The sequence below is a fragment of the Panthera onca genome, chromosome B4, assembly GCF_046562875.1.
Source record: "Panthera onca isolate mPanOnc1 chromosome B4, mPanOnc1 haplotype 2, whole genome shotgun sequence".
Classification (NCBI taxonomy): Eukaryota; Metazoa; Chordata; class Mammalia; order Carnivora; family Felidae; genus Panthera; species Panthera onca.
The window spans coordinates 20,195,781-20,211,907 of NC_138345.1; the positions used below are offsets into that span (position 1 = coordinate 20,195,781).

The 16,127-nt window shown below is 36.0% G+C and overlaps 1 protein-coding gene across 1 annotated transcript in view; it reads right to left on the reverse strand.

Annotated features, from left to right (window-relative positions):
- Window positions 1-16,127, reverse strand: part of DNAJC1 (DnaJ heat shock protein family (Hsp40) member C1) — a 224,284-nt gene that overhangs the window by 102,345 nt on the left and 105,812 nt on the right. The window contains exon 8 of the mRNA XM_060659191.3: window positions 618-781. Within this exon, the coding sequence (XP_060515174.3) occupies window positions 618-781 (164 nt within the window). The remainder of the gene's footprint in view (window positions 1-617; window positions 782-16,127) is intronic.

The window sequence follows — 16,127 nt, forward strand, 5'->3', positions numbered from 1 at the left end:
CTGTGTTCCCCCCAAATCATGTGTTGAAATCCTAATCCCCAATGTGATGATATTAGGACGTAGGGCCTTTGGGAGATGATTAGGTCATGAGGGTGGAGCCCTCATGAATGGGATTAGTGCCCTTATACAAGAGACCCCAGAGAGCTCTCTCACCTCTTCTGCCATGTGAGGACACAGCGAGAAGACTGCTGTCTATGAATTAGGAAGAGGGCCCTCACCAGACACCGAATCTGCCGGCGTCTTGATCTTGGACTTCCCAGTCTTCAGAACTGTGAGAAATAAATGTTTGTTGTTTAAGCCACCCAGTCTATCACACTTTTGTTATAGCAGCCTGAATGGACTAAAACAGGATGATTCCATTTAGAAACTTCAAACAACAGGTTAAACTAATCTATGATGTTAGAAGTCAGGGTAGTTTTATCTTTGTGGAAGAAAAGGAAGGTAGAGACCAGGAGGAAGAATAGGGAGGCTTCTGGACAATGGCAATGTTCTACATCCTGATCTTGGCAACAGTTAACTTGGTTCAAATCGTGATAGTTCACTGAGTTGTGTATCTATATTTTATGTGCTTTTCTGTATTTTACTCAATTAAAAGAAATGTTTTAAAGTTTATTTACCTGTTTTTTCTGTGTTTTGTTTCTGTTTTCCAGCCAATCGTCCATTTGTTCCTCAATTTCTTCTATAGAAGTTCCATGATCATAAGATTGAATATATGCACTTTCTAAAGGCGTATATACAGGAAATTCAGGTTTTGGTTTTTTTACTTTAACTTTCTTCTGTTCTAAAAACGTTTAAGAGAATCAATTATTGATATTTGTTAAGAACAAAAAAGAATTTTAAACATTTTATTCATACTGTATCTTGAAAAAATGTTCTTTCATCGAAATAGAACTCTATACAATGGAATATAATTTAGCCATAAAAAGGAATGTAATCTTGCCATTCGCAACAATATAGATGAACCTCAAGGGCATTATGCTATGTGAAATAAATCAGAGAGAGAAAGACAGATACCTGTGATCTCTCTTACATGGGGAAGCTTAACAAAACAAAACCCAAACCCTCAATAAACCCACTCACAAATACAGAGATCAGTGGTTGCCAGAGGTGGGTATGGGGAGTGGAGAAATGGGTGAAGGGGGTTAAAAAAGATTACAACTGCTTTGCTGTAAATAGCTAGCTGTTTTATTGTGCATTAGCTACTGCATTGTTTTTAAATAAAATTCAGAGATGCTAATGATGAGATGATGATCATGATATAACCACTATATCAATTTGTATAGATCTTTAGTTTTCAAAATACTTTTCATGAAACATTTCATACTGACATAATGAAAAGAGCCTGGTCATTAGTGTTTTAATTCTATCTTTACTACCTAATAGTGATATAATATTGGGCAAGTAAATTAACCCTGTTAGAACAAGTGTCCATTTTCTCATTTGTAAAAGAGAGCTAAATCTAATCTTTTAAGTTGATATGCAGAAAATTATATAATTCTAACATACTACGTGGTATAACAGTGGCTCTTTAATGAATAGCATATATATTCATCTTTTCAATGTTTTAACAAAGGCAAAATCTAATCTGGTGGCAGCAGGGATAGTTATCAATATCAACTGGCCTCTTCAAATCCCATTTTTTAAAAAAACGTTTATTTTTGAGACAGAGAGAGAGAGAGAGAGAGAGAGAGTGAGAGCAAGGGAGGGACAGAGGCAGAGGGAGACACAGAATCCGAAGCAGTCTCTAGGCTCTGAGCTGTCAGTACAGAGCCTGACATGGGGCTGGAACTCACTAACTGTGAGATCATGACCTGAGCCAAAGTCGGACGCTTGACCAACTGAGCCACCCAGTCACCCCAAATCCCATTTTGATTAGAGTCAATACTGAGAAGAAACTCCATTCTTAATTGCTACAGTCGAATGCCTTATAACCATATCTTCACTACTGTGTGTGCATGTGTGTTTGCAGATTCTATAATGCTGATGGTAAAATTCATGATATTGGCATAGAAATAGATAAATTCTTAGAAGAGAACCGAGAATCCCTAAACATTTCAATTCAGTGGGAAAATGATTTAATAAATGATGCAGGTGCAACTTAATATCCATTGGAAAGGAAAGTAGACATAATTTTATCCAATACATAAAAGTAACTTCCAGTTAGATAAGAGACTTGACTTTAAAAGTCCAAACAATAAACATCTTGCAAAAAGAAATCTAAAAAATTACGTGCAATATTTAAAGATGAGGAAATTTTAACTAAGACTGAAAACCTAGATGCTATAAAAAAGATAAAGAATAAACAAATAAAGGGGCGCCTGAGTGGCTCAGTCGGTTAAGTGTCCAACTTCAGCTCAGGTCACGATCTCATGGTCCGTGAGTTCAAGCCCCGCATCGGGCTCTGGGCTGATGGCTCAGAGCCTGGAGCCTGCTTCTGATTCTGTGTCTCCCTCTCTCTCTGCCCCTCCCCCGTTCATGCTCTGTCTCTCTCTGTCTCAAAAATAAATAAAAACATTAAAAAAATTTTTTTAAAAAAAGAATGAATCAAGAGAGAGAGATAATATATTTGGAAAGAATATCTACAATTTAGAGTACAAATAGAAGATTGATCTATAGAATATATAGAGATAGTATATTGACAAGAGGGTAAGCACCCAACAGAAAAAAATGGGCAACGTTTACAGAAGAACAAATCCAAATGGCCAAGAAACAAGAAAAAATACTCACAACCTTTAAAAGGTTAAAGAAATGCAGATTGAAGTAATAACAAAATATGATTTTATACCTATCGTATAGACAAATGTAAAAATCTAACAAAAGATACTGCTGGCAGGGAAAGGGCCTTCTCTACACTGGTGGTAGAAATTTGAATTATTATATTACAGCCTTTTTGGAAAGTGATCTAAGAGAATCGATTAAAATAAAAAAAATAATCTTTTCTCCAGCAATCCCCTCAGAAACAAAAGCATTAAAATGTAATTGTATGTAAGTATGTGGTATATATGTATATGTGTCTGTTAGCATGGAGATACAAAACTGTTAATATAGTACGTGCATATTAATAGAAGAAATGACTGAATAATTGTTGGTGATGTATCTATACTAAGGAATATTAAATTACCATAAAAAGATACTAAAGTACAGCTATACCAGTTGACTTACAGGGATTTTCATTGAGTAATAAAGCAAGATACAGAAAAGCATATAAGATTCTCTATTTGCAAAGCAAAATAATGCCTCTTCAAATCCCTATATATGCTTGCATATATATTTTCATGTAAATACATTTGAATATTATTATAAGAGTATGGGGGGAAATATGGATGAATGCCTACAAGGTATGTAGGGGGTACAGATAAAGAGGAAGGGAAGAGACAATAAAGGGAAAGAAAGAAACATACCAGTAAAATAAATATTATATGTGAATGTATATTTATATATTTCTACCAAGTTGTAGATATCAATAAAAAACAAAATTTAAAGATTATACAACATAAGTCTTTCTGAAAATACAATTTCTAAAACCAACAAACCTACAGCTTATAAATATTTACTAAATTCTTGCTGCCTTAATAATACAGGGCTAAGACTATAGCAACTAACATTTTACACTTGGCAAAACCTCTCATATATTAAAACAAAAACAAAAACAGGTGTTTTCAAAACATGCCTAAAGGAAAAAACGTCCTATCTGCTAACTACCCTCATCTTTCCTCCAAATTTCAATAAACTCTATGTAATTAGTGTGGGCCCAGCTATCATGAATTTTGGGGTTGTGAACACATCCGTGTTTATAGTTCATCCAAGAAAAAAAAAATCTAAGATCTTTAAGCAGCACAATGAATTTCATGGGGAAGTAGTTAAATAGAAAATATAGAGTATTTTTGCTGGAATTGTAAGTCCTATTAAAATTTTGTAAGTTATGGGCTTCAAGTTAAGATAGATTGATTCTTAATGGCAAGCCTGACAAAGGCAAGAAACAAAAACTAGCTAACCAAGAACAGAACAAGTATTGTTAAAATGTCTATACCACCCAAAGCAATCTACACATTCAATGTAATCCCCATCAAAAAAACACCAGCATTCTTCACAGAGCTAGAACAAACAATCCTAAAATTTGTATAGAACCAGAAAGATGCCAAATAGCCGAAGTAATGTCGAAAAAGCAAAGCAAAGCGGGAGGCCTCATAATTCCGGACTTCAAGCTACATTACAAAGCTATAACCATCAAGACAGTATGGTACTGGCACAAAAAGAGACACGCAGATCAATGAACAGAACAGAGAACCCAGAAATGGACCCACAACTGTATGGTCAACTTATCTTCGATAAAGCAGGGAAGAATATCCAATGGGAAAAAGTCTCTTCAACAAATGGTGTTGGGCAAACTGGACAGCAACATGCAGAAGAATGAAACTTCTTATGCCATACACAAAAATAAATTCAAAATGGATTAAATGTCTAAATGTAAGACAGAAAACCATCAAATCCTACAGAACACAGGAAGCAATCTCTTTGACCTTGGCTGTGGCAACTTCTTACTAGACATATCTCTGGAGGTAAAGGAAACAAAAGCAAAATTGAACTGTTAGGACTTCATCAAGATAAAAAGCTTCTGCAGAGGGGCGCTTGGGTGGCTTAGTCGGTTAAGCATCTGACTTTGGGTTAGGTCATGATCTCATGGTTCATGAGTTCAAGCCCCACATTGGGCTCTGTGCTGACAGCTCAGAGCCTGAAACCTGCTTTGGATTCTGTGTCTCCTTCTCTCTCTGTCCTTCCCCACTTGTGTGCTCTCTCACTCCTTCTCTCTCTCAAAAAAAATAAACATTAAAAAAAAAAAAAGCTTCTGCACAGTGAAAGAAACAATCAGCAAAACTAAAAGGCAACCTATAGAATGGGAGAAGATATTTGCAAATGACATATCGGATAAAAGGCTAGTAGCCAAAATCTATAAAGAACTTCTCAAACTCAACACCCAAAAAATAAAGAATCCAGTTAAAAATGGGCAGAAGACACAAACGGACATTTTTCAAAAAAAGACATACAAATGGCTAAGAGACACGTGAAAAAATGCTCAACATCACTCATCATCAGGGAAATACAAATTAAAACCACAATGAAATACCACCTCACGAAACAACAGATGTTGGCAAGGTTATTTTCCACAGAAAAAGATGTTTTCTGCAGAAAAAGGAGAATCCTCTTACACTGTTGGGGGGAATGCAAACTCGTACAGCCACGCTGGAAAACTGTGGAGGTTCTTCAGAAAGTTAAAGATAGAACTACCCTACAACACAGCAATTGCACTACTAGGTATTTACTCAAAGGACAAAAAAAAAAATACTGATTTGAAGTGATACATGCACCCCGATGTTTATAGTAGCATTATCAACAACAGCCAAATTATGGAAAGAGTCCAAGCGTCCATTGGCTGATGAGTGGATGAAGAAGATGTAGTATACATATATGATGGAATATTACTCAGATTAAAAAGAATGAAATCTTGCCATTTGCAACAACATGGATGGAACCAGAGTGTGTTATGGTAAGCAAAATATGTCAGAGAAAGACAAATACCACATGATTTCACTCATATGTGGAATTTAAGAAACAAAACAGAGGAACATGGGGGAAGGGAAGGAAAAATAAAATAAGATAAAAACAGAGAGGGAGGCAAACCATAAGAGACTCGTAACAATAGAGAACAAACTGAGGGTTGTTGGAGAGGAGGTGGGTGGGGGGATGGGCTACTTGCATGGTGGGCATGAAGGAGGGCACTTGTTGGGATGAGCACTTGCTGTTATGTGTAAGGGATGAATTACTAAGTTCTACTCCTGAAACCGATAGTACACTATATGTTACCTAACTTAAATGTGAATAAAATCTTGGAAGAAAAAAGAAAAGATAAATAATTTCCATGGTACTCTGTCTAGTGAATGAAGCGAAATGGTTTCCTCTCAAAAGAAAAATTTTACACAGTATGATTTTTAAAAGGAAGAAGAAATGAGCCAAACACCATCTTAAAGGAGTCCTTCTGTTTAATGCTCCTATTCAACAAAACAATGAAGAGTTGGGGTCTTCATTGGAACAAAAAACAAAATATTCTGGCATAAGTAGCCTATCTTCTCATATATCTGGAAACTTACACTAAACAATTCAACTAGTGGGCCAGCTACTTAGACCAAATACTTCCTGTCACACGTTGCAAAAGTGTTTATTATGCTAAGACACATTTGCTGAATAGTAATTTGGGGTCCTTGACCATTAACCTGAGGATATTCTTTAGGTCTTGATTAACACTTGTACCTCTATGGTGTTGAAAACAGTAGAACAGAGTTTAAATTGAGCAAAGTCATAACATCTTAACTTGTTATCTTCTTTTTCTAGCAGGCACAGAGAATTTCTCTTTGGAAATGCTCAGACAATAGTGCAGCAGTTATTAATGAAACATAACTTGGAAAAGGAAAAGGAAATACGTTTTATTTATTTAATTTTAATTTTTATTGTATAGAGAGAGTGCAAGAGTGGGGGAGAGGGGCAGAAGAAGAGAGAGAGAGAATCTGAAGCAGGCTCTACACTCTGGTGTGGAGCCCGACGCAAGGCTCAATCCCATGACCCTGGGATCATGACATGACCTGAAATCAAGAATCAGATGTTCAACCAACTGAGCCACCAGGTGCCCCAGGAAGGAAGTTTTAGTTTTAAGCACTATACTATAACGCAGAACTGAAAAACTAGATTATGTCAGAAAAGTTATCAGAATAGGAAAGATTTGGAATCACATCATTAATATGAAAAGTGGTAGAAAAAAGAGGAAACAAGTAGTCAGAAAAACTAGTTTCTATGTCATTAGTCCTTCACCAATACATTAGTACCTCCTTTACATTACTTATCTCTAAGTCTCCACCTATAAAATGAAATATCTGCTCTACCTATCTCACAGCACAGGTGCAGAAGTTAAATCCTGGCTTGTATAGGAATGTGCTCTAAATATTAAGGAGGGATAGAACGGTCTTCTAAATTAAGCTCTTGATAAAATCCCTTCCCTTCTGTCTGCTTTTTCCAGTGAAGTTCCCATTTCTTTGACCTACAGAGGTCCAAAACCTTGGGAGTCCTCAATCCCCCCTTCTCTCTTATATCCTGTATGAAATCTGGTAGGAAATCTTGTCTCGAACTTAAAATACATAAAGAGTTCCATTTCCTCACTTTTATCACCCTGATCCAAGCCATCACCATTTCTTGTCTGGATTATTAAAAGAGCTCCCAAGTGGTCTCTTTGTTTCAAGTCCTTGTTTCAGTCTGTTCTTCACCTCACAGTCACTCTTCTGAGAACACGTATCAAATCATGTCACTCCTCTGCACAACCTTCTTGGGACCTCCCATTCCACTAAGAGTAAAAGGCAGGTTCTTAGAATAAAAGGCTCCAAGTGATTTATGCCTCCTTTCAACTGTTTCCTCTACTTGAAACCCACTCCCTTGTCTGCCTTGCTTACTCCCTAACCCCTTGCAGGTCTTTGCTCACATGTCTCTTTATTACTGAGGCCTTCCTTGTCCACCTTATTTAAATCGCAGCAGGCCTCCCACATCCACGTGTACACACACACGCTCCCTATCCCTCTTCCTTGTTATATTTTGCCTCAGCATCTATCACTACTCATCTTACTGATGCTTTCTACATGGCCAAAAATTCTTATTTTGTTCACTACTGAATTCCCAGTGTCTGGGACGATGTCTGGTGCTAAATAGAGAATGAATGAATGAATGAATGAATGAAAAAGCTCTCACTGTGGACGGATCTGGGATTAAAACTCAGCCTCTGCAATTTACTAGCTTTTTCTTATGGTCCTTTACTGTTTTGTAAAATGCGAATAATGGTAATACTGAATCTGATGAATTGTTAATGGGAAATAAATGAGATTAACACATATAAAATGATTAGAACGAACGTGGAAAATAAAGAACTTATAAAGAACTATGCAAAAAGATAGTATTATCATGATTTACAAATTACTATCCTAGGGGTGCCTGCATGGTTCATTCAGTTAAGTGTCCGACTCTTGATTTCAGCTCAGGTCATGATCTCGCGGATGGTGAGTTCAAGCCCTGCGTCGGGCTCTGTGCTGACAGCATGGAGCCTGCTTGGGATTCTCTGCCCCTCCCCCACTTGCTCTCTAGCTCTCTCTCAAAGAAAATAAAACTAAACTTAAAAAAAAAATTACTATCCTAATATACAAAGAGGGGCTGTTCTGGAGAAAGAAAGAATTCCTAAAACACATATGTGGGCCAGGAGAAACAACAAAAGGAAAAGATCAAAAGAAGCCACAAATTAATACATAATTTTCTATGAATTTTATTTCACCTTCAAATAAAAAATTGCCAGGTGAACAGGAAACTTTGAAGGGAGGAGTAGTATCATTCATTCATTCACTCACATTTCATTCAAGTCTGTAAAGTTAGCTTATGCCAAGAATAATGTACATTAAGAACATAGTACTGTGGGAACAGTTCCAGTTAGAAAGGTTATTTTAACTAGAAATTATATGGTATCTAACCACTATATTTTACCTTATATTGCTTAAACACCTTTATATTTTCAGGCTTTTGAGATGGTGACTTTTTAAAAAAAAGTTCCTGATACTCTAATAGAAAATTAGCAATTTAAATGACAGGTGAGTCTAATAAAAGTATCAAAAAACTAAAAAGACAGCATTACCAGAGTACCATACGAGCCCAAATCAGGAAACCAGGTTTTGTTTTTCAAAATATTTTTCATAAGAGGGGAAGAAGTCATAGAACTGATTCCTCATGAAGTACGTCACATTACTCAGTTTCTCTCAATTCCTTTATTTTGAACAAAGTACTGCTTGAAGAAAACACATATAAGCTAGAACCCACCTCATCAGTACTAGTTTTGCCTTCTTGAAGAGAATCAGTTATAAACAAATAAATGTAGTTATTATGTCTAGGGTGTTGTATCACACTTTCAAGTGTTTGATGTTTTTGTAAAGAAGCATTTAAAAAAATCACTTAAAGGGACACCTGGGTGGCTCAGTCAGTTAAGCATCCAAACCTTGATTTTGGTTCAGGTCATGATCTCACAGTTAGATCGAGCCCTGCATCAGGCTCTGTGCTATCAGCATGGAGTCTGCTTGGCATTCTCTCTCCCACTCTCTCTCTCTCTCTGCCCCTCCCCCTCTCACTCTCTCTCTCTTAAAATAAACTTTTTTTTTTAAATCGCTTAAAAAAAGTAATTCAAAACTTCCGCTTCTAAAAAAATGGAGGCAAAGTACTTTTCCATACTCCTCCCCCTAAGAAAATTAAAAAACCCTAAATGTTACATATAAAACAAATACAGGAAGACTGATTTTTGAAGAGAAGACAGGCCAGCTAGGTATGGCAGGACATGATGAACACCAAGGTGGTGAGTACCCTGGGTTTCCTTGCATAGCAAGACAAGTTTAGATAATAACTGATTTACTTCAAGCAAACAAAAGACAAAATTGTGGCCAACCTCTTCTCCTTGCCAGCAAAGGCTAATGGGAAGCCTAGACTTCTGTCACTGTGAGGCTATAATAAGGCACCCCAATCTCCCTACCAGGGTGATGCGGGAGAAGATTGTGTAGGAAGCCAGACTTTCTTTCCTACCCCTTCCTCCTGTAAAGTCAATGGCAGGGGTAGGGGTAGCCTGGGCTTCCATAGCTACCCAGGGGTAATGAGGCATCCCTCCGCATTGCTTTCAGGGTGGCTTCAGAGAAAGCCTAGAGGAGAGTTAGGGCTTTCACAACTGCCCAGCAGTAAAGAGACCAACACTCCACAATGTCAGCAAAGGCCAGGTGGGGAGCTGTAAGTAGGCCTGCTTACCTATGCCAGCAAGGGGATATTAGTGGAGTGTTCTTAGAGGCAGCCTACTGGTAAGTGAGGACACCCACACCTGCCCAAGCCTAGGAAGATCCACAACCACCCTCTCCTGCAGCTATAAAGCAGGCCATGGACTTCCACCCCTACCTGAGTGTAACAGGGCAGCAACTCTCCCCTTCCTCACCTCAGCTACAGCATTGCCATAGAACACCAGGTAAGGTAGTATACTTAAACAAGATTCTGAGAACTATAACATAATAGCCAAAATGTCCAAGTTTTAATTAAAAAAAAAAAAAATCCCTCATCAAACCAAGAACCAAGAATATCTCAACTTGAATGAAAAATATAATCAACAAGATGAAAAAGACATCCAAAGGATCTGACTGGGATTTTAGAGAAGGCATATAAAAATGGTTTGACATGTAATAATGAACATCCTCAAAACAAATGAAATAAAAAGTCAACCACAAAGACCCAGAAGACATACAGAACAACCAAGTGGAAATATCAGAACTGAAAATATGCTAACTAAAATAAAAAAATGTAATGATTGAGAACTCAACAGAAAAATGGAACAGAGAAAGTAATCAGTTAAATTGAAGACGGAATAATAGAAATTGCCTAATCTGAAAAACAGAGAAAATAAACAAAAAAATAAATAAAAAGAGCAGAGCCTTGGGGACTTTTGGGAGCATAACAACACTCCATTAAACAACAGCAGAATATATGTTCTTTTCAAATGCCCATGGGATATATATGTAGCTAGACTGTATCTTGGGCCATAAAACACATCTCAACAAATTTAAATGAATTGAGATCATACAGAATGGGTTTTCTTTTTTTTTTTTTTTCTAACAATTTAACGTTTTTTTTGAGACAGGGAAAGACAGAGCATGAACAGGGGAGGGTCAGAGAGAGGGAGACACAGAATCTGAAACAGGCTCCAGGCTCTGAGCTGTCAGCACAGAGCCCGACACGGGGCTCGAACTCACGGACCGCGCAATTATGACCTGAGCTGAAGTCAGCCACTCAACCGACTGAGCCACCCAGGCGCCCCCAGAATGGGTTTTCTGACAACAATGTAACCAAACTAAAAATCAGAAAAAACTAAAAACAGAAAAATAACAGGAAAATTCCCAAACACTTGGAAACTAAATAACATCCCTAAAACAATCCAGGTATCAAAGAAGAAGTCTCAAGGAAAAAAAAAATACTGAACTGAATCAAATGAAAATATAACGTATCAAAATAGGTGGGACACAGACAAAACAGTGCTGAGAGTGGAATTTTAAGCACTAAAAGTTTACATTAGATAAGATGAAAAGCCTCAAGACCATAATCTAAGCTTCCATATCAAAAGCAAACAAAACCAAAACAAGATCAAGCAGACGGAAGAAAATAATAAAATTAAGAACAGAAATAAATGAAATAGAAAACAAAAGCAATAGATAAAAATCAATGAAACAAAGAACTAGTTCTTTGAAAAGATCAATAAAATTGATAAACATCTGGCAAAACTGACGAAGAGAAAAAGTTACCAATATTAACACTGAAGCAGGAGAAATCACTACAGGACATGCAGACATCAAAAGGATAGTAAATTAGTTTTAAAAACAACAGTGCACACATAAATTTGACAATTTAGGTGGAACTGACCAATTGCTTGAAAAATACAAACCACTACAACTCCCCATAAAATAGATATATAAAACAGATATTTGAATAGCCTTGTAATTACAAAATAAATTTAACTTGTAATTTAAAAACTCCCCAAATAGGTCAATATTAAATGGTCTCACCAGGAAATTCTACCAAATGTTTACAGTATTAACACCAATTAAATACAGTCTCTTTCTGAAAATAGGAGAAAGCTTCCAATTCCTTAGATGTTAGTACTACTCTGATACCAAAACATACAAAGACAGTACAAAAAGAAAACTATAGACCAAAATCTCTCATATGGATGCAAAAATCTTTAGCAAAATATTAGCAAATAGAATTTGGCAATATATGAAAAGAATTATATACCAAGATTATATGATATTTACTGCAGGGATGCAAGTCTAGCTCAATATTCAAAACTCAATCACTATAATACACCAAATTAACAAGTAAAGAAATATCACAAAATCATCTTAAGTGATACAAAAAATTAACAAAAGTCAACCTCTAGTCATGATAAAAAAAAACTCTGAAAATTTGGAATAGAGGGAGACTTCCTCAACTTCACATAAAGTATCTAACAAAAAACCCCTACAGTTTACATAATTAATGGTAAAACACTAAATGCTTTCCACCCAAGTTTGGAAATAAAGGAAGGATGTCCTCTCACACCACTCTTGTTCAACATAGTTTTGAAAGTTCTAGCTAGCAAAATAAGAAATGAAAAGATAATAAAATGCATATAGATTGAAAAGGAAGAAATGAAACTATCCCTATTGTCATATGACATGATTGTCCATACCGAAAATTCAAGGAACCTATATAAAAACTTCTATAATTAAGTAAATCTAGCAAGGTTGCAAGATACATAATTAAATATAAAAATTAACTGCATTTTGGGCATCTGGGTGGCTCAGTGTTGAGACTCCGACTCTTGGTTTTAGCTCAGGTCATGATCTCACATGTATGAGATCAAGCCCCATTTCAGGCTCTGTGCTGACAGCATAGAGCCTGCTTGGGATTCTCTCTCTCCCCTCCCATGTGTGTGTTCTCTCTCTCACTCTCTCTCTCTCAAAAATAAATAACCTTAGAAAAAATTAAAGAAAAAGTCAACTGCATTTCTTTACCTGCAGTGAACACATGGAAAGTGAAATTAAAAACCCAATACCATGTATAATCACTCAAAAAGAAAAACATTTAGATATAAATCTAACAAAGATTTGTATACTAAAATCTACAAAACACTTAAGAAATCAAAGAAGATATAAGTAGCCAGAGATTAAAGGACTCCAGATAGTTAATATCCACTTCTCTCCAAATTGATATACAAGTTTAACATAATCCCTAAAGTTTCAGCAAGATTTTTTGCGGATACACAGGTGATTATTCTAAAATTTATACATAAAGGCAAAGGAACTAGATTGGCTAAAACATTTTGAAAAAGGATAGGAAAGTGGGAAGAATCACCCTAGTTGACCTAAAAAAAAAAAAGAGGGGCGCCTGGGTGGCTCAGTTGGATGAGCGTCTGACTTTCGATTTTGGCTCAGGTCCTGATCACAGGGTCATGGGATCAAATCCACATCAAGCTCTGAGCTGAGCATGGAGACTGCTTAAGACTCTCTCCCTCTCTCCCTCTCTCCCTCTGCCCCTCTCCCACTTGCACATTTGCATGGACGCACTCTCTCTCTCCAAAAAAATTTAATTTAATTTAAATTTAAAAATAGTGCTAGAAAAACTGGCTATCCATAGGCAAAAAATAAAAAATAAAACTTTAACCTAAACCTCACACCTTACAAAAAATTAACTCAAAATGGATCATAGATTTAAATGTAAAACACAAAATTAAAATAATTTTAGAAGAAAACATGGGATAAAATTTTTATAATAGGGCTCGGTGATATATATATTTATTATATATTAATATATTAATATATTAATATTATATATTATATATTTATTATTATATAATAATTTATTATTATATATTTATTATACATATTTATATTATATATTTATATATTTATTATATAATAAAATTATATATAAGACCATGATGAGATATCTCTACAAACTTACTAGAATAGCTAAAATTTTAAAAAGTGAGAATACCAAATGCTGGTAAAAGTACAGAGATATTAGATCTCTCATATATTACTGGTAGGAATGTAAAAAGGTACACAAGCACTCTGGAAAATAATTTGGCAGTTTCTTTGAACTCTAAACATAAACCTATCACCCCCAGCAATCGCACTTCTGGTCATTTATCCCGGATAAAAACTAGGTTCACCCAAAAATGTACACCTGACTATTCACAGTAGCCTTATTTGTAACAGTCAAAAACCATAAACAACCAAAATGTCCTATACTGGTGAAAAGTTCAACAAATTGTGGTACAGCCATACCCGGAATAAACAGGGACGAACTACTGATACATGGAACAACTTCAATGGATCTCAAGAGTATTATGCTGAGTGAAAAAGCCAATCTCAAAAAGTCAAATATTGTATGATTCTCCAAATCACATTCTCTAAATCATATAGTCAAAATGACAAACAGAGATAAAAAATAGATTAGTAGTTGCCAGATATTAGGGATAATGGGGGAACCGGAGGAGATGGGTGTGATCATAAAGGGGTAGTGGCTGATTGGGATGGTGGTTACATAAATACACGTATGTGATAAAATGATAGAGAACTACACACACACTTCATATCAAGGTCAAGTTCCCGGTTTTTAGGAGGGTACATGGGACCTTCTCTACACTACTTTTGCAACTTCCTATAAATCTATAATGATTTCAAAGTAAAAAGTTAAATAAAAAAGCAATAATTCGACAAGCGAAAACTAGATATCCACATACAAAATAATGAAGTTGGACCCTTACCCACTATGAAGTGAAGTCCGAATGGATCAAAGACCTAAATGTAAGACCTTAAACTATAAAACTCTGAAGGAAATACAGGGCAAAAGCTTTAAGACACTGGATTTGGCAAATGATTGCTTTGATATGACAACAAAAGCACAGACAATAAAAGAAAAAATAGACAAATTAGACTTCATGAAAATATTGTGTGCATCAAAAGACAATGTCAACTGAGTAAAAAGGTAACCCACAAAATGGGAGAATATATTTACAAATCATATATCTCATAAGGGATAATAGCCAGAATATATAGAGAACTCCTAAAACTTAACAAAATCAATCCAATTCAAACTTGGTATTGAATAGATATTTCTTTTTTTTTTTTTTTAATGGTTTATTTTTTTATTTTTGAGAGAGACAGAGACAGAATGTGAGTGGGTTAGGGGCAGAGAGAGAGGGAGACACAGAATCCGAAGCAGGCTCCAGGCTCTGAGCTGTCAGCACAGAGCCCGATGCGGGGCTCGAACTCACGAACTGTGAGATCGTGACCTGAGCCAAAGTCGGCTGCTCAACCGACTGAGCCACCCAGGCACCCCACTGAATAGATATTTCTTTAAAGAAACACCCATCAAGATGGCTACAATAAAAAAACAAAACAAAACAAAACAAAATCGGTGTTGGCAAAGATGTGGCAAAAATGGAACCCCTGTGCACTGTCAGTGGGAATAGAAAATGGTATAGCTGCTATGGAAAACAGTATGTTGGTTCCTCAAAAAATTAAAAATAGAATTATCGTATGATCCAGCAATTCTACCTCTGTGTATATCCCCAAAAGAACTGAAACCGGGGACTCAGAGTTATTTGTATACCCACGTTCATAGAAGAATTAGTCACAATAGCTAAGAAGTGAAATCAACCCGAGTAACCGTTGACAGAAATTTGAAAGGATAAGCAAAATGTGGCACACACATAGAATGGTATATTATTTATCCAGCCTTAAAAAGGAAGGAAATTCTGACACATGCCAAAACCTTGAGGACTTCATGCTAAGTGAAATAAGCCAGTCACAAAAGAAAATACTATGTGATCAGCCTTACAGGAGATACTTAGAGTAGTCAAAATCACAGAGACGGAAAGTGGAATGGTGGTTGTCAGGGGCTGTGGGGAGGTGAGACTAGGGAGTTACTGTCTAAAGGGTACAGACTTTCAGTTTTACAAGAGGAAAAGAGCTATGGGAGATGAATGGGGTGATGGCTGCACAACATTATGCGCATACTTAATATCACCGAACTATATACTTAAAAATGGTTAAGATGGTAAATTTTGTTAGGTGTGTTTTACCATAATAAAAAAATACTAGGGGAAAAAAAGAAACAATACAGTGGTTTTATTGTAGCAATCATGAAGAAAGGAAAAAAGAAATCCTAATATTAAGTGGCTAGGTACTTGTGGCTTGGGATAAAATTTCCAGCGTCAGCACCATACATGGGACCATATTTCATTATACACGGAAATAAGGAGGATATACTCTGTTAAAAAGCTGTGTTAATAAATAAGCTGTGTAGATCACTCAAAAAGCAGTTTTACTGATAACAAAGATCTTGTCAACAATGTTACTGAAAAGTTTTAATAAATTCTTTTAACAAGTGTGAAGTAGAAAAGAACAATACAGTAAGTATTCCATTAGCCCATTTGACAAGTATTTCCTGAGTTACCTATCATCTATCTGGCATTGTTCTAGGCT